General features: G+C 44.9%; 1 protein-coding gene across 4 annotated transcripts in view; it reads left to right on the top strand.

The window, feature by feature from the left end:
• The window catches only part of trpm7 (transient receptor potential cation channel, subfamily M, member 7), a 158,943-nt gene that overhangs the window by 80,912 nt on the left and 57,914 nt on the right, over positions 1-20,117 (top strand). For all 4 annotated transcript variants that reach the window (XM_073032774.1, XM_073032776.1, XM_073032777.1 and 1 more), the window contains 6 exons: positions 1,541-1,613; positions 3,167-3,267; positions 5,820-5,954; positions 12,098-12,151; positions 13,620-13,760; positions 15,037-15,168. In XM_073032774.1, coding sequence (XP_072888875.1) covers positions 1,541-1,613; positions 3,167-3,267; positions 5,820-5,954; positions 12,098-12,151; positions 13,620-13,760; positions 15,037-15,168 — 636 coding nt within the window. The remainder of the gene's footprint in view (positions 1-1,540; positions 1,614-3,166; positions 3,268-5,819; positions 5,955-12,097; positions 12,152-13,619; positions 13,761-15,036; positions 15,169-20,117) is intronic.

Here is a 20,117-nt window from a genome sequence, read left to right on the forward strand (position 1 = left end):
ATGTAAGATAAAGAAGTAGGAGCAACAGTTACTGCCTTGTGACAACCGCCATTCTGCAAGATTATGGCTGCTCTTTACATTAGTGCAACTTTCCTGTAATATCCTCATATACAGTGGCATGCAAAAGTTCGGGCTCCCCAGTCAAAATTTCTGATACTATGAATAGCGAAGCGAGACCTGATTTCCAAAAGGCATAAAGTTAAAGATGACACATTTCTAATTTTAAACAAGATTACTTTTTTATTTCCATCTTTTACAGTTTCAAAATAACAAATAAGCAAAAGTTTGGGCACCCTGCATGGTCAGTACTTAGTAACACCCCCTTTGGCAAGTATCACAGCCTGTAAATGCTTTCTGTAGCCAGCTAAGAGTCTTTCAATTCTTGTTTGGGGGATTTTTGCCCATTCTTCCTTGCAAAAGGCTTCTAGTTCTGTGAGATTCTTGGGCCGTCTTCTTTTGAGGTCTATCCACAGATTTTCGATGATGTTTAGGTCGGGGGACTGTGAGGGCCATGGCAAAATCTTCAGCTTGCACCACTTGAGGTAGTCCATTGTAGATTTTGAGGTGTTTTTAGGATCATTATCCTGTTGTAGAAGCCATCCTCTTTTCATCTTCAGCTTTTTTACACACTGTCTGATGTTTGCTTCCAGAATTTACTGGTATTTAATTGAATTCATTCTTCCCTCTACCAGTGAAATGTTCCCCGTGGCACTGGCTGTAACACAAGCCCAAAGCATGATCGATCCAGCTCCATGCTTAACAGTTGGAGAGGTTTTCTTTTCATGAAATTCTGCACCCTTTTTTCTCCAAAAATACATTTGCTGATTGGGACCAAAAGGTTCTATTTTAACTTCACCAGTCCACAGGACTTGTTTCCAAAATGCATCAGGCTTGTTTAGACGTTCCTTTGCAACTGCTAACACTGAATTTTGTGGCATTAGGGTGGCATTTTCTTTTCAAGACTCTTCCATGAAGGTCATATTTGTGCTGGTGTCGCTGCACAGTAGAACAGTGCACCACCACTCCAGAGTCTGCTAAATCTTAATGAAGGTCTTTTGCAGTCAAACGGGGGCTTTTCTAGCAATCCTGTGAGCAGTTGTCTCAGAAAGTTTTCTTGGTCTTCCAGACCTGAACTTGACCTCCACCGTTCGTGTTAACTGGAATTTCTTTACTGCCCTGATCGCTGTTCTGATATAATGACCCTTCCACCAAGCCAGAGGACACGTCGTCTTTTTCATCCCGGAAATTTTTGGTGTTGGAATTCAGATTCTTCATGTTACACTGCTTTTATATTTTCCATATTGTGATCTGCGCAGATATATTGCATGGACTGAGCAAATCCCAAGTTTCCATTCCTCTCCAAAAGTGCATTTTTGTTGGTATTGATTGGGGGCAATTTTGGGTTAGCTGAGAGGGATGTCTGCACACTTGAGTTTGATACCTGCAGAAACCTTGGCTATAATAATCAAAGTAATTGAACAGAGACATTTTATTAAGCAATGCAAGAGTTAAGATTTTGATTGTGGATCTATAATTTCAGATCACGGTATATCACATTGGGGCAGAGGAACACCAGGACATAGACGTTGCCATTCTAACAGCTTTGTTAAAGGGCAAGTATTCTAGATTTCATATCTTCCTAGGTTATCTTTTTTTTTTGCATCATAACCTTTGTTTGGCTTTACCACATTGGTGATGAACGTAAGAGGGATGAGAAGAAAAGTTACAGATGCACTTTTAATCTTATTTTAGTTCGAAATATAAGGTACCAAGTAGACTACTTGATGTCTTTTGCATCTAGGAATATATCTGCTTCTTAAATACATTCAGTGCCTTGGCCTCTGCAGCCGTGTGTTGTTTGAAATTCCACAGTGAAGTTACATTACCACCTGCCAGTGTGTGCAAATTATGTATGGAACTGAAACATTGAAACATAAAAAACTGACAGCACAATGCAGGCCCTTTGGCCCACAAAGCTGTGTCGAACATGTTCCCTACCTTAGGACTACCTAGGCTTTACCCATAGCCCTCTTTTTTTTAACCTCCAAGTGGCCATCTGAGAGTCTCTTAAAACACCCTAACATTTCCGCCTCCACCACCGCCGGCAGACTATTCCACGCACTCATCGTTCTCTGTGTTTAAAAAAAACCCAACAACAACAGCTTACTCCTGACATCTTCTCTGTACCTACTTCCAAGCACCTTAAAACTATACCCTCTCGTACTAGCCATTTCAGCCCTGGGAAAAAGCCTCTGACTGTTCATATCGAAGCAAACAGTAACCGGCACAACTTGTTTCCAAGGCTACTCTTTTACTATTTTGGGTTCAACTGCTGAATCCTGGCCGCTGGTTGCTCTTCATTGTTGTTAATTTCTGAGGCATAATTTCTTACTTATTTCTTTTAGTTCCTCATCTTCATTGGATTAATGGTTTCTTAGTATTTCTAGAAGGTTACTTCATAGGTGTTTGTTTAATTGCTCTGCCACTTCTATTTCCCCAGTAATTCTTGTAGTGCTTTTCTAGAATAGATGAAATAGACTAAGACAACCTCTCTAATAAGAGCATGGAACTGTTTTGAGGGAAGTATAGTGTTTTAGTTAATTAGTGATACAGCACAGAATAGGCCTCGGGTCCTTTGAGCTTCCCAGCAAACTCCAATAACCCCGATCTAACCCAACTTAATATAGGACAATTTACAATGACCAATTATAACTACCCAATACATCTTTAGACTATGGGAGGAAATCAGAGCACCTGGGGAAAACCCATGCATTCCATGGGGAGGACTTACAGAGGGCACCAGAATTGAACTCTGAACTCCACTCTGAGCTGTAATAGTTCCACATTAACTGCTACACTACTGTGAAATTGTCTCCAAATATGTTAGTTATGGAGAGCACTGTGGTTGTCAGGGGAATTATGCAGTCATCTGTTAGGTGTTGAATGATGCTGTATTCAGCCTAAACAAGCTGGCTAAGCATGAAAGGTAAAGTTTGCCTGCTGTTAATAGTCCACTTTTTACTCTGAGTGAATGTGAAATCAGTTTAAAAGTAACCTATTTCTTTATTGTTCAGAAGGAGAAAGTATTTTGTAGAACCACAATTTTTTCATACTCCATGCAGTAGTTAAACCTGGTATTTCACTGAATCTTTAAATCTTAATTCAGGTACCAATTCTTCTGCATTTGATCAGTTGATCTTAACCCTGGCATGGGATAGAGTGGACATTGCCAAGAATCATGCATTTGTTTATGGGCAGCAATGGCTGGTGAGTACAACATATCAAGTACAAGGATGAGTTTATATTCAACAAAGGAGAGAAAGGAACAAAGTGTGTCTTCTGCTGTCCTATTTGCTAGTTATCTGTGCTCCCACACCCTGCTGTTTCTCCTTGCACAGGCTTCCAGTGGGAGTTTGCCTCCCAGCACATCAAGGCACAGGGCTTCTCCTGACCCACATTTCCAGTTTCAAAGAGAACCCTGAAGTGCTGCAGGGGTCGGTGTTGGGCCCGTAACTATTCATTACGTACATTAACGATTTGGAAGAAGGGAGTAGGTGTATTATATGACACTAAATTGAATGGAAAGGTCAATTTTGCGTAAAGTCTAAAGAGAGATAGAGATATAGAAAATCAGATTACTTAAGTGGTGAAAAATTGCAGCATGCTGTTGTGCAGAGGGACTTTGGGCTGCTGGTACATGAATTGCAAAAAGTTGGTTTGCAGGTGCAACAGATTTTCAAGAAGACAAATGGAATGTTGGCCTTCATTGCTGGAGGAAATGAATTTAAGAGTAGCAAGGTTTTACTTCAACTGTACAGGGTACTGGTGAGGCCACTCCTGCAATACTGTATGCAGTTCTAGTATCCTTACCTGAGGGGAAAAATGTACTGGCTTTGGAGTTGGTGCAGGGCAGGTTTGTGACATTGATTCCAAAGATGAGGTGGTTAGCCTGTGAGGAGAGAGTGAGTCACCTGAGATTGCTCACTGGAATTCAGATGAATGAGAGGGGATCTTATAGAAGCATATATGATTATGAAAGGGATAGATAAGATAAAGGCAGGAAGGTTGTTTCCACCCCTAGGTGAGATGAGAGCTAGGATACATAACCTCAGTATTTTGGGGAATAGATTTATTATATATCATTAACTTCTGCCATTTCCAATGGGATCCCACCACCAAGCACATCTTTCCCTCCCTTGTCCATTTATATCTCCCTCCTGGTATTTTTCCTTGGGCAAGTGAAACAAGTGTCACACCTGCCCTTGCTCTTCCTTTCTCACTGTCATTCAGGGTCCCAAACAGTCCTTCCAGGTGAGGCGACACCACCTGCGAGTCTGTTGGGATTATCTTCTGTGTCCAGTGCTCATGTGTGGCCTCCTGTATTTCGGTGAGACCCAACGTAGATTGAGAGGCCACCTCACTGAGCACTTGCGCTCTGTCAGCCAGAAAAAGTAGGATCTTCTTATAGCTACTCATTTCAATTCCACTTCCCATTCCAACATTTCAGTCCATGGCCGCCTCCAGTGCTGTGATGAGACCACAGTTGGGTTGGAGGAGCAGCACTTTGTATTCCATTAGGGTAGCCTCTAACCTGATGGCATGAACATTGATTTCTTGAGCTTCTGGTAATTGATTTCCAGCACCCCCTGCCTTCACAATTCCCCATTCCTGTTTCCCTCCTCTCACGTTTTCTCCTTAGCTGCCCATCACCTCCCTCTGGTGCTTCTACCCCTTCCCTGTCTTCCATGGCCTTCTGTCCTCTATCAGATTCCCTCTCCTCCACCCTTTATCTCTTTCACCAATCAACTTCCCCACTCTTCACTTCACCCCCTTCCCCTCTCCCTATTTTACCTATCACCTGCCACCTTGTACTTCCTCTCCTTCCCCCACCTCTTACTCTGACTTCTCCCCTTCTTTTCCAGCCCTGAAGAAGGGTCTCAAAACATTGACTGTTTACTGTTTTCCATAGATACTGTTTGCCCTGCTGAGTTCCTCCAGCATTTTGTGTGGATTTATTTATTTAGAGGTAGAGCATGGAATAGGCCCTTCTGAACCTTCAAGCTGTGCTGCCCATTAACCCTCAATTTTAACTCTAGCCTAATCACTGGACAATTTACAATGACAAATAAACCTACCTATCAGTACGTCTCTGGACTGTGGGAGGAAGCCGGAGTACCTGGAGAAAACCCTCACATTCGACAGGGAAGACTCTCAAACTCCATGCAGAGGACGCTGGGGTTGAACTCCAAACTCTAATGCCCCGAGCTGTAATAGTGTTGTGTTAATTGCTATGCTGCTGCAGAGTAACAGTAGAGGCTACTTCATTAGATGTATTTAAGAAAGAGCTAGGTAGATAAAGTTTTGCATTGCAGGGTAATTGAAGGTTCATGGGGAAAAGGCAACTTGATGGAGTTAAACCGATAGCCAGTTCAGCCATGATCCTATTGAATGGCAAAATGGGTTTGATGTGCTAGATTGCCAACTCCTGCTCCATTTGCACTAAAGAATTTGAGTGTTTGAATAGCTTTGAACCCACATTTACAATTGCTGAAGACCTTAGAAAATGAAACTTAATGCTGAAATTAAATATTTCCCATTGATTTTGAAGAGCTTGCTGTTGTGGCCAGTGCTGTGCTATGTAGAAGATGGTGCTAAAGTCTCTCCAGAAAGGTTCTAATCCTGAATCATGGATCTCAACAAAAGATATGCCCAGCATCAGAAATGCATTAATTTTTTTGATGTTTTCTCTATAGTATGATATTGTGTGTGTGTTTTTTAAAGCGGTAGTCTCCACCTGTAATTATTATTGAATGTTGTAGGTTGGATCACTTGAACAAGCAATGTTGGATGCTCTTGTAATGGATAGAGTCGAATTTGTAAAACTTCTCATTGAAAATGGAGTCAGCATGCATAAATTTCTTACAATCCCGAGACTTGAAGAGCTGTACAATACCGTAAGTGTGCAAAACATCAAAAACTGCAGATGCAGGAAGTCTGAAGCAGAACAATGTTGGAAACACTCGACAGGTCAGGTGCCATCTATTCAAAGATAAATGGTTCTGATCAAAGCACCTTCACTAAAATGAGAGCTTCAACCTGAAATATTAACTCTGATTACTCTTTCCGCACATACTTTCAGACCTGCTCAGTGTGTCTAGCATTTTCTGTTTTTTTTTCCTTCAATAAATGTAAGGAGTAGTTAATGGTTTGACATCAGAATGCAATAGTTAATTGAAGTACTCCAGCTGTATGTATAGAAAATCATGAATTCATATTTTGTATGTGTTGAAATGTCTCATTTTACTAAATTAAAGAGGGAGATTGTAGATAGACTTGGAACTTCAACCATGAAGGAATCATGGTTGTTAAGACCATAAGACATGAAAGCAGAATTAGGCCATTTAGCCCATCGGGTCTGCTCCGCCATTCCATCATGGCGGATCCTGGATCCCACTCAACCCCATACACCTGCCTTCTCACCATATCCTTTGATGCCCTGACTGATCAGGAAACGATCAACGTCTGACTTAAATATACACATGGACACAGCTTCCACTGCAGTGTGTGGCAGAGTATTCCACAGATTCAGTACTCTCTGGTTTAAAAAAAACCTCTTTGCTTCTATTCTAAAGGGTAGCCCTTCAATTTTAAGGCTGTGTCTTCTAGAGAAGTGGAACATTTAGTCAAGACAAAGAAGGAAGCTAAGATCAGACAGACTCTTGAGAGTTGTAAGGTAATCATGGAGCTTAAAAAGGGTTTTATGAGAGCTGGAAGAAGACATGAGAAAGCCTTGGTGAGTAGGATTAAGTAAAGCCCCAAGGCAATCTACACATGTGAAGGACAGGAGGATAATTAGAGTGAGTGTAGGTCATATCAGGGATAAAAGTGGAAATGTGTCTGAAGTCAGAGGAGGTAGGAGAGGTCTTTAGTGAATAATTTTCTTCAATATTCACCATTGAAAGGGTCATTGATCGGTGTGAGGTTAGCATAGTACAGGCTAATGTGCTGGAACATGTCATGATAAAAGGAGAGGATGTGCTGGAACTTTTGGTAAAACGTTAGGATAAATAAGTCCCTGGGGCTAGGCAGCATATACCCCGGTTACTGTGGGAAGTGAGAGAAGAGGTTGATGTGGGTGGGTTAATAAGTTGCAGATGACATGAAAATTGGTGATGTGCATAGTGTAGAAGGTTGTAGGTTACAACAGGACATTGGTAGGAAATGTGCAGATGGAGTTCAGTCCAGAGAAGTGTCAAGTGAAACACTTCTTGAAGGTGGAGTACAGAGTTACTGGCAGGATTCTTAGCACTGTGGGCTAACAGAAGGATCTTGGGGTTCACATCCATAGAGCAAAGAAATGCACAAATGCAAAATGTAGGGTGGCTAAGAAAGCACATGTTGTGTTGGGCATCACTTGCTAGGGTATGGAGTTCAAGAGCCGCAAAGTACTGTTGTAGCTCTATTGGGGGTGGGGGGGTGTCAGAGGTAGATTTTTTGCACAGTAGTAGATGCACAGAATGTGCTACCAATGGTGGTAGTAGAAAGAAATACACTAAGGACATTTACGAGGTTGTTAGGCACATGTTTGAAAGAAAAATGAGGGCTTGTAGCGATGTGCTACACACAGCGCTGAAATAATGACACGCAGTCGGTAAGTCGTTTCAAGACTAGTTTATTCAAACTTCGCGGCGCTGGCATTTAAATCCCTAGTGCCTGCCCTCTCCGGCGGAAATGATGTCAGAGGTGCATTACCAAAGTCTCCCCCCACGCGCTGGCTATTTGTGAGCCAGTTCGCCTGCGCAGAAAGTGGGTCGTCACATAACCCCCCTCCCCAAGAACCGGCGATACACCCCTCCCCAATGTCCACAGTCTGGATCAGCCTCTGTTTGGGAGGTCTGCCTCTGCGCCGCGGTGCCTGAACCTCGACCGGCTGTGCTGTCCACATGGGCTGGTTTGAGTCGGTCCACCATGAAAACCTCCTCTTTCCCCCCAATGTCCAGAACATACGTGGACCCATTGTTGTTGATCTCCTTGAATGGCCCCTCGTACAGCTGCTGTAGCAGTGCCCGGTGTCCGCCCTTTCATACAAACACAAACTTGCAGTTCTGCAGGTCTTTGGGTACATGGGTCGGGGTCTGTCCGTGCTGTGAAGTTGGTATGGGGGCCAGGTTGCTGAGCCTTTCACGTAGCCTGTCCAGGACTGCTGCGGGTTCTTCCTCTTGCCCCCTTGGGGTTGGTATGAACTCTCCTGGGACAGCCAGGGGTGTGCGTACAGCAACTCGGCCGACGAGGCATGCAGATCCTCTTTGGGTGCTGTACGAATTCCAAGCAGGACCCAGGGAAGCTCATCCACCCAGTTAGGTCCTCTCAGGCAGGCCATGAGAGCCGACTTTTAAAGTGACGGTGGAAGCGTTCCACCAGTCTGTTCGACTGTGGGTGGTAGGCAGTTGTGTGGTGCAGCTGCGTTCCCAACAGGCTGGAGGTGAACTGGGCGCCTCTGTTGGAGGTAATGTGGGCCGGTACCCCAAAGCATGCTACCCAGGTTGTGATCAGTGCTCGGGCGCAGGAATCGGCAGATGTGTCAGTGAGCGGGACCGCCTCTGGCCACCTCGTGAACTGGTCTACCATAGTTAGGAGGTACCGCGCTCCTCGGGACACTGGTAGGGGGCCCACGATATCCACATGAATGTGGTCGAACCTCCGGTGGGTGGGTTCGAACTGCTGTTGCAGGGCTTTAGTGTGCCGCTGCACCTTGGCTGTTTGGCACTGCGCGCATGTTCTGGCCCATTCACTGACCTGCTTGCGAAGTCCGTGCCATGAGAACTTGCTGGAGACCAGCCGGACGGTTGTCCTGATAGATGGGTGTGCCAAACCGTGTATGGAGTTGAAAACTTGCTGCCTCCAGGCTGCCGGGACAATGGGGTGAGGTTGGCCGGTAGCTATGTCACACAGAAGGGTCCTATCACCTGGGCCTACGAGAAAATCCTGCAGCTGCAAACCCGAGACAGTGGTCCTGTAGCTGGGCATCTCGTCGTCTGCTTGCTGCGCCTCCGCCAGTGCTGCATAGTCCACCCCCAGGCACAGGGCCTGGACAGCTGGTCTGGAGAGTGCGTCCGCCACGACGTTGTCCTTTCCCGAGACATGCTGGATGTCCGTCGTGTACTCGGAGATGTAGGACAGATGTCGCTGCTGGCGAGCCGACCAGGGATCGGACACCTTCGTGAACGCGAAGGTCAATGGTTTGTGGTCTGTGAACGCAGTGAACGGCCTGCCTTCTAAAAAGTACCTGAAATGCCGGATTGCCAGATACAGTGCCAACAGCTCCCGGTCGAAAGCACTGTACTTGAGTTTGGGTGGTCATAGGTGCTTGCTAAAGAACGCCAGGGGTTGCCAGCGCCCCTCGATGAGCTGCTCCAGCACCCCACTGACTGCTGTGTCGGATGCGTCCACCGTGAGGGCGGTCGGAACATCCGTTCTGCGGTGCACCAGCATCGCAGCATCTGCCAAGGCTTCCTTGGTTTTAACAAAGGCGGCTGTGGCCTCCTCGTCCCAAGTAATGTCCTTGCCTTTACCCGACATCAAGGTGTACAAAGGACGCATGATACGGGCTGCTGAGGGGAGGAAACGGTGGTAGAAGTTCACCATACCAACAAACTCCTGCAGGCCTTTGACCATGTTGGGCCGGGCAAAGTGGCGGATCGCATCTACCTTGGCGGGCAGAGGTGTTGCCCCGTCTTTGGTAATCCTGTGGCCCAGGAAGTCGATGGTATCGAGACCAAACTGGCATTTGGCCGGGTTGATCATGAGGCCGAAATCACTCAGGCGGGAGTAGAGCTGGCGGAGGTGGGACAGATGCTCCTGATGACAACTGCTGGCTATAAGGATGTTGTCCAAATAGATGAACGCAAAGTCCAGGTCGCATCCCACAGCATCCATTAGCCGCTGGAACGTCTGTGCGGCATTCTTCAGGCTGAATGGCATTCAGAGGAACTCGAACAGGCTGAACGGGGTGATGAGTGCTGTTTTGGGGATGTCTTCAGGGTGCACTGGGATTTGATGGTATCCCCGGACGAGGTCTACTTTGGAAAAGATTCTTGCCCCGTGCAGGTTTGCTGCAAAGTCCTGTATGTGCAGCACGGGGTAGCGGTCTGGAGTGGTAGCCTCGTTCAGTCTGTGGTAGTCGCCGCATGGTCTCCAACCCCCGGCTGCTTTGGGCACCATGTGCAGGGGGGAGGCCCATAGGCTGTTGGACCTCCGTACGATCCCCAATTCCTCCATCCTCTTGAACTCCTCCTTTGCCAGGCAGAGCTTTTCCGGGGGGAGCCTTCGTGCACGGGCGTGGAGGGGTGGTCCCTGGGTCGGAATGTGGTGCTGTACCCCGTGTCTGGGCATGGCTGCCATGAACTGTGGTGCCCGAATCGATGGAAAGTCCGCCAGGATTCTGGTGAATTCGTTGTCCGACAACGTGATGGAGTCCAGGTGTGGGACCGGCAACTTGGCTTCACCCAGGGAGAATGTATGGAAAGCCTCAGCATGTACCAGTCTTTTCCCTTGCAAGTCGACCAGCAGGCTGTGAGCTCGCAAGAAGTCCGCTCCCAGGAGTGGTTGGGCCACCGTGGCCAGTGTGAAGTCCCACGTGAACCGGCTGGCGCCGAACTGCAGCTGCACTGTGCAGGTGCCGTAGGTCCGTATCGTGCTGCCGTTTGCGGCCCTCAGGGTGGGTCCTGGCTTCCTGTTGCGGGTGTTGTACCCCGTTGGGGGCAAGACGCTGATCTCCGTTCCGGTGTCGACCAAGAAGCGGCGTCCTGACTGTTTGTCCCAGACGTACAAAAGGCTGTCCTGGTGGCCAGCCACCATAGTCATTAGCGGCAGCTGGCCCTGGCCCTTGCAGGGCAAGCGACAACGGCGGGCTTTTGTGCCCCACCGCGGGTGGTAGAAACACCATTGTTCACTGGCCCCCTCACTCCTGCCTCTGTGTTGTGTGCGCCCCCCTGCCAGACCTGGTCTGGTCTGCTGTTGGGTGCGTGGCCTGGTAATCTGACGGACGGATGCCATGCTCTCCCTCTTGGCTTTCCACAGCACGTCTGCCCGGGCTGCCACCTTCCGGGGGTCTCTGAAATCTGCGTCGGCCAGCAGCAGGTGTATGTCCTCGGGCAGTTGCTATAGGAACGCTTGCTCGAACATGAGGCAGGGCTTGTGTCTGTCAGCCAGGGACAGCATCTCATTCATCAATGCTGACGGCAGTCTGTCTCCCAAACCGTCCAGGTGAAGCAGGCGGGCACCCCGCTCACGCCGTGAGAGGCCAAAGGTCCCAATGAGCAGTGCCTTGAATGCTTCATATTTGCCCTCTTCCCGGGGCGACTTTATGAAATCCGCAACCTGGGCGGCCGTCTCCTGGTCAAGGGCACTCATCACGTGGTAGTAACGCATGGAATCAGAAGAGATCTGCCGAATCTGGAACTGGGCGTCTGCTTGGCTAAACCACACACATGGTCGCAGCGTCCAGAAAGTCAGCAGTTTTAGTGAATCTGCGTGAACAGATGAAGAGTCGGTCATCTTTGGTCCAAATCCTGTTTGCACCGTCGGGGTCACCAATGTAGCGATGTGCTACACACAGCGCTGAAATAACTACACGCAATCGGTAAGTCGTTTCGAGACTAGTTTATTCAAACTTTGCGGCGCTGGCATTTAAATCCCTAGCGCCTGCCCTCTCCGGTGGAAATGATGTCAGAGGTGCATTACCAAAGTCTCCCCCCACGCGCTGGCTATTTGTGAGCCGGTTCGCCTGCGCAGAAAGTGGGTCGCCACAGGCTATATGAGGTAAGGGTTAGATTGCTGTTGGAGTAGATTTACATATTGGCATGACATTGTTGTCTCAAGGGCCTGTGCTGTGCTATACTGTTCAATATTCAACATTACCTTATGAAGAATAATGTTAGGACTTATTAAAATTAATTTCAAGTCATTTATTGGCCCTGCAGAAGTTGTTAACATTTAGCAAAATGAATCAGCATTGAATAAATTGCTAGCTCTGCCACTCCTTGATGTTTACTATTTAGGGTAACTGCATTCTTGATTCTGTACTCTTTCAATGCAGAAACAAGGACCAACAAATCCAACACTGCTTCACCTAGTGAGAGATGTTAAACAGGTAAGTGTACTCTTGCTAGTCTTTGACCTTTGCAGTTACATGTCATCTCTGAACATGTTTAAAGTACTTTTTAAAATATATATTTTACAAAGATCCCTGAACTAATGTATCCAAAATTTTTAAAAATTTGTTAAATTCTGAATTAGTAAGAAATCAAGACATGTAAGGTAAGTCTTCTAATGCAAAAAAAGTGTAATGTAAAAGTACCATTAATAGTGGAATTTTAACAAACTGGCAAAGTGCCAGTGCAGATACAATAGGGTCTTTTAAGAGGCTCTTAAATAGGTACATGGAGCTTTAAAAAATAGAGGGCTATGCACTAGGGAAATTCTAGGCAGTTTCTAGAGTAGGTTACATGGTCGACACAACATTGTGGGCCAAAGGGCCTGTAATGTGCTGTAAATTTCTATGTTCTGTAAAAAGTATTCACCCTCTTGGAATTTTTCATGTTTGTTTTGAATTTAACATTGAATTACAGTGGATTTAATTTGTTTATTTTGACACTTTCATGTCATACGAGGGATCTAAACTAATTACAAATATAAAACACAATAATTGCACAAGTATTCACCCCCTTTAATATGGCACACTAAATCATCACTAATGCAGCCTCTCCTTTACATGTTCTACCAGTCTTCTATGCGGTGGTGTGCTGGGGCATTAGCATCAACACGAGTAATGCCAACAGGCTCAATAAACTGATTAGAAAGGCTGGTTCTGTTTTTAGGAGCCAAACTGGACACACTGGAGGTTGTGGTAGAACAAAGGACTCTGAAAAATCCTGGCAATTATGGGATAGTGTTTCCCACTTCCCTGCATGCCACCTTGGCTGAACAGTGGAGCACTTTTAGTAATAGACTAAGACAACTGTGCTGCTCTCGAGCACTCTGAGGTCATTCTTGCCCTCAGCCATTGGGCTCTATAATGAGTCAACCTATAGCCGGGGAAGTGATGCCCCCCCCCCCCCCCCATTAGACTGTTTGAGGTAATTTATTTTTTATTCTTACTTCTCTCCTAATATTTGTATATCTGTGTACTTGTAATTGTACTGTGACACTGTAATTTCCTTTGGGATGAATAAAGTATCTACAGATAATCAAAGGAAAAGTTCAACATTGTTAGATCATCAAGACATACTGCTTTGAAATAGTTCTTTTGCCTACCAAGTCCATGTTCTCCCATCAATGGCTCTGATCCTAGCATCCCATATACCAGGGTGGTTATCTTATTAACTAGCCCTTTCCTCACAAGTGGATGGAAATCAGAGCACACAAATTCCACAAAGACTGCTGTGGAGATCAGGTTTGAAACTGGACTGCAGAAGCTGAATTTCATTTCATATCCACTACTTTTTGGTGATTCCTGAGATGTGTTGGAATGACATGTTGATCCTAATGTACAATTATTTCCCGAAGGATGGAATTTTATCCTGATCAAGGAATAAATAATTTTGGTTTAATTTTCATAGGGGAACCTTCCTACAGATTATAAAATTAGCTTGATCGATGTAGGACTCGTCATTGAATATCTTATGGGTGGAACATATCGATGTACATACACAAGGAAACGTTTCAGAATTATCTACAACAATCTTCATGGACACACCAGGGTATGCTCATTTTCCAGAATATTTCAGATATCAGAAATAGTCACTAGCTTGAAGTTGTATTGTGAAATGGAGAGAGGGGTCATGGAAAATTTTTTAAGTTCTTGGAACAAGTAGGAGGTTGATGTATTCCAGCACAGAGTACAAGTTATTGTGCACTATTTCTGAACCAAAATTTCTAGTTCAGTTCAAAAACTGATTGAACTTGTGGAAAGAGGAGATGCAAGTTTGTAATATTTAGTACTTGACTTGTAGCTCTTTATTTTAAAAAAAAGTTTGTTTCTACATCTATAGTTATTAAAATGCTGGCTGTTCACCTTCATTTTGACATTGCTCTCAGTAGGAATTAAAATTGATTTATGTATTTAATTCTGTTTAAAAAAAGATACTACTAAAGTTATGCATTATAAAATGAATTGCAAGTAAATTATAAAAGTTTGCAGGAAGCCAGATTGTCATGGAGCTCTTGATTTCAAATCAAATTTGCATAAATTTGTCTTCTTTCATCCCCTTGGCTTTTCTCTAATTTATTTTTCAAATTTTGTATTTATCTTCAAAATGCATTATGCATTGTTATACTTTATTATATCTAATTATATCTATTATATCTAATAAAATTCAATATTCTTAGAATATTCGTCAACATTTCTGACCACCTTTAAGTTGTATGCAGTTACTATGAACCTTTAAGACCATTTGATTGCATTTTTAAAAAGGGTTTAATGTTTAATATACCTGAATTTAGTATGCCTTCAAATTTTATTTATTGAGATACACCATGGAGTAGGCCCTAAATCAACCCTGATTTAACCCAAAACCTAGTCATGAGACAACTTACAGTGTCCAGTTAACCTACTAACTGGTACATCTTTGGACAGTGGGAGGAAACTGGAGCACCCAGAGGAAACCCATGCACTCACAGAAGAATGTACAAACTCCCTACAGACACTGGTGGGAACTGAACCCAGGTCATTGGTACTGTAAAACGTTGTGCTAACCACTACACTACCAGCAAATCTCATCTGATACAGTTGCCCATTGTACCAGCTTGAAGGAATTACTAATATTACACTTCATGCTTAAGTGTAATATTTTGGTTATTGAATTATCCAGAAGTTTAGACAAATATCTCAGAACCTGAAGCAATTCAGTTAATAAGCTGGAATTAAAAACTGTTGACCATGAAATAGAACACAGTTCATCATTAAATTCTAATCTATTGCAACCCTTGAGTATCACTGGTACTTTAATGAGGTTTTCTTCATTTTTTTAAATCCAGAGATCTGGTCGCCATTCATCTAGTATACCTCAGTTGCGCAAACACCAGGATTCACTGACAAATCGAGCAGACAAAAAAGAGAAGACGCGACATAATCATTTCATTAAGACTGCACAACCTTATAAGCCTAAGGTACTAACCAATGTGAAACAACATGTTAGGGCAGGTTGAGGGGGTGAGTGCACTGCCTGCTAGATTTTAAACTTTGAAGAGTATACCAACTTCATACAGAACTGTTATCATACTGAGTGTACAGTGATTTCAATGATACTGGTAAAAGCTTGCAGTTAAAAGAACTACTTAAAATTCGTTTATTGGTGCTGATATTTAGTTTTATTGAATTGCCTTGGGATTCTGCTGTCACTTTCATTCATATAGCCCAGTGAATTGATGTTCACTCACTCTTGGTATTGTTTACTTAAGCCTTGTAGGAGGTTAAATGAGCTTATAAAACTGTGCATTGTTCTTAAAAATATAACATGGTAACATTGCTTTCCAGAATGCTGCCTGAATTAGAGGGCATGTGCTATAATGAGAAGTTGTTTTCTCCAGAGCGTCCAAGACTGAGGGGAGATCTGATAGAGGTTTATAAGATTATGAGAGGCCTAGATAGAGTAGACAGGCGGTATCTTTTTCCCAAGGTTGAAATGTCTAATACCAATGGACATGCATTTAAAGTGAGAGGGGGTAATTTCAAAGGAGCTGTGAGGGGCAGGTTTTATTTTAAGTGTTGGGTTCCTGGAATGCGCTACCTGGAGTGGTGGTAGAGGCAGATACATTAGGAATTTTTAAGAGTCATTTAGATGGGCACGTGAATGTGATGAAAGTGGAAGGATATGAACATTGTGTAGCAGAAGAGATTACATAGAATAGTACAGCACATTACAGGCCTTTCGGCCCACAATATTGTGCTGACCCTCAAACCCTGCCTCACATATAACCCCCCACCTTAAATTCCTCCATATACTTGTCTAGTAGTCTCTTAAACTTCACTAGTGTGTCTGCCTCCACCACTGACTCAGGCAGTGCATTCCACGCACCAACCACTCTCTGAGTGAAAAACCTTCCTCTAATATCCCCCTTGAACTTCCCTCCCCTTACCTTAAAGCCATGTCCTCTTGTACTGAGCAGTGGTGCCCTGGGGAAGAGGCGCTGGCTGTCCACTCTGTCTATTCCTCTTAATATCTTGTACACCTCTATCATGTCTCCTCTCATCCTCCTTCTCTCCAAAGAGTAAAGCCCTAGCTCCCTTAATCTCTGATCATAATCCATACTTTCTAAACCAGGCAGCATCCTGGTAAATCTCCTCTGTACCCTTTCCAATGCATCCACATCCTTCCTATACTGAGGCGACCAGAACTGGACACAGTACTCCAAGTGTGGCCTAACTAGAGTTTTATAGAGCTGCATCATTACATCGCGTCTCTTAAACTCTATCCCTCAACTTATGAAAGCTAACACCCCATAAGCTTTCTTAACTACCCTATCTACCTGTGAGGCAACTTTCAGGGATCTGTGGACATGTACCCCCAGATCCCTCTGCTCCTCAACACTACCAAGTATCCTGCCATTTACTTCTACTCTGCCTTGGAGTTTGTCCTTCCAAAGTGTACCACCTCACACTTCTCCAGGTTGAACTCCATCTACCACTGCTCAGCCCACCTCTGCATCCTATCAATGTCTCTCTGCAATCTTAGACAATCCTCTACACTATCTACAACACCACCAATCTTTGTATCGTTTGCAAACTTGCCAACCCACCCTTCTACCCCCTCATCCAGGTCATTAATAAAAATCACGAAAAGTAGAGGTCCCAGAACAGATCTTTGTGGGACACCACTAGTCACAACCCTCCATTCTGAATGTTCTCCCTCCACCACAACCCTCTGCCTTCTGCAGGCAAGCCAATTCTGAATCCACCTGGCCAAATTTCCCTGGATCCCATGCCTTCTGACTTTCTGATCCTTGTCAAATGCCTTACTAAAATCCATGTAGATCACATCCACTGCACTACCCTCATCTATATGCCTGGTCACCTCCTCAAAGAACTGTATCAGGCTTGTTAGGCACGATCTGCCCTTCACAAAGCCATGCTGACTGTCCCTGATCAGACCATGATTCTCTAAATGCCCATAAATCCTATCTCTAAGAATCTTTACCAACAGCTTTCCCACCACAGACGTAAGGCTCACTGGTCTATAATTACCTGGACTATCCCTACTACCTGTTTTGAACAAGGGGACAACATTCGCCTCCCTCTAATCCTCCGGTACCATTCCTGTGGACAACGAGGACATTTTTATCCTAGCCAGAGGCTCAGCAGTCTCTTCCCTTGCCTCGTGGAGCAGCCTGGGGAATATTCCGTCAGGCCCCGGGGACTTATCCGTCCTAATGTATTTTAACAACTCCAACACCTCCTCTCCCTTAATATCAACATGCTCCAGAACATCAACCTCACTCATATTGTCCTCACCATCATCAAGTTCCCTCTCGTTGGTGAATACTGAAGAGAAGTATTCATTGAGGACCTCGCTCACTTCCACAGCCTCCAGGCACATCTTCCCACCTTTATCTCTAATCGGTCCTACCTTTACTCCTGTCATCCTTTTGTTCTTCACATAATTGAAGAATGCCTTGGGGTTTTCCTTTACCATACTCGCCAAGGGCTTCTCATGACCCCTTCTTGCTCTTCTCAGCCCCTTCTTAAGCTCCTTTCTTGCTACCCTATATTCCTCAATAGACCCATCTGATCCTTGCTTCCTAAACCTCATGTATGCTGCCTTCTTCCACCTGACTAGATTTTCCACTTCAGTTGTCACCCATGGTTCCTTCACCCTACCATTCTTTATCTTCCTCACCGAGACAAATTTATCCCTAACATCCTGTAAGATATCCCTAAACATCGACCACATGTCCATAGTACATTTCCCTGCAGAAACATCATCCCAATTCACACCCGCAAGTTCTAGCCTTATAGCCTCATAATTTGCCCTTCCCCAATTAAAAATTTTCCTGTCCTCTCTGATTCTATCCTTTTCCATGATAATGCTAAAGGTCAGGGAGCAGTGATCACTGTCCCCCAGATGCTCACCCACTGACTGATCTGTGACCTGACCCGGTTCATTACCTAATACTAGATCTAGTATGGCATTCCCCCTAGTTGGCCTGTCAACATACTGTGACAGGAATCCATCGTGGACACACTTAACAAATTCTGCCCCATCTAAACCCTTGGAACTAATCAAGTGCCAATCAATATTAGGGAAGTTAAAGTCACCCATGATAACAACCCTGTTATTTTTGCACCTTTCCAAAATCTGCCTCCCAATCTGCTCCCCAGTATCTCTGCTGCTACTGGGGGCCTATAGAATACCCCCAGTAGAGTAACTGCTCCTTTCCTGTTCCTGACTTCCACCCATACTGATTCAAAAGAGGATCCTGCTACATTACCCACTCTTTCTGCAGCTGTAATAGTATCCCTGACCAGTAATGCCACCCCTCCTCCCCTTCCCCCCACCTCTCTATCCCTTTTAAAGCACTGAAATCCAGGAATGTTCCGAATCCATTCCTGCCCTGGTGCCAGCCAGGTCTCCGTAATGGCCACTACATCATAATTCCATGTATGTATCCAAGCTCTCAGTTCATCACCTTTGTTCCTGATGCTTCTTGCATTGAAGTACACACACTTTAGCCCTTCTACCTTACTACCTTTTATACCCTTTATTCTGCTGCTCTTTCCTCAAAGCCTCTCTATACGTTAGATCTGGCTTTACTCCATGCACTTCTTTCACTGCTCTATCGCTCCGGGTCCCATCCCCCTTGCAAATTAGTTTAAACCCTCCCGAACCATGCTAGCAAACCTACCAGCAAGGATATTGCTCCCCCTCGAGTTCAGGTGCAACCCATCCAATCTGTACAGGTCCCACCTTCCCCAGAAGAGATCCCAATGGTCCAAAAATCTAAAACCCTGCCCCCTGCACCAACTCCTCAGCCACGCATTCAACTGCCATCTCCTCCAATTCTTACCATCGCTATCACTTAGTACTGGCAGCAATCCTGAGAACGCCACCCTTGAAGTCCTGTTCTTCAGCCTTCTGCCTAGTTCCCGAAACTCTCACTTCAGGACCTCATCCCTCTTCCTGCCTATGTCGTTGGTCCCAACATGTATCACGACTTCTGGTTGCTTTCCCTCTCGTACCAGGATGTCATGCACCCAGTCAGAGGCATCCCGGATCCTGGCACCCGGGAGGCAACAAACCATGCAGGTTTCCATCTCACGTCCACAAAATCTCCTGTCTGCTCCCCTGACTATTGTAGAGTCTCCAATGATGACCGCTCTCCTCTTCTCCGTCTCATCCTTCTGCACCACAGGGTCAGACTCAGTGCCAGTTGAACCATTTGATTACTAATTTAATTGGTTCAGCACAACAATGTGGGCTGAATGTGCTGTATTGTTCTGTGTTCTTTGGGAATGTTTTTAAATAAGTACTTCCGAGCTCAGTCACACAACATTGAAATGAACCACTCAGTTTCCAGCCCGCCCCCCCCACACACCCATCCCAATCACACTAGTACCATCTTCCAGTACTTGGCCAATACCCTTTTTGAATGGCTAGGCCATTCAAAACTCTTCCAGATTTTGCTTTCAACACTGTCCAGCAGTGTTCTAGGTCCATGCCACTCCTCTTCATATCCCTCTGAATCTCTTGCCTCTCGTTTTACCAAGGCAAAGTAATCTATCTACAGCTTGTGATCTTGTACATCTCAATTATGCCATCTATTAACCTCTTCCACTTCAGGAAAACTCTACCTAGTCTCTGCAATATACAAATAATGAAATATAACATTGTGGTGAATCTCCTCTGCAACAGACACTTGTAAGCTTTGAAAAATCCTGTCAGAGGAGCTTGGGTCTCAGACTGTCAAGGAACCAAAAGACTCAGTAGCTGAGAGATGCCAGAGACCTTGGGAGTAGGTGACAGAGTTAGAGCACTACAACACAGAAACAGGCCCTTTGGCCATCTAATCAGTACCAAACTGTTAATCTGCCTAGCCTCATTAACCTGTATCTGGACCATAGT

The sequence above is a fragment of the Hemitrygon akajei genome, chromosome 30 (assembly GCF_048418815.1).
Source record: "Hemitrygon akajei chromosome 30, sHemAka1.3, whole genome shotgun sequence".
Taxonomy (NCBI): Eukaryota; Metazoa; Chordata; class Chondrichthyes; order Myliobatiformes; family Dasyatidae; genus Hemitrygon; species Hemitrygon akajei.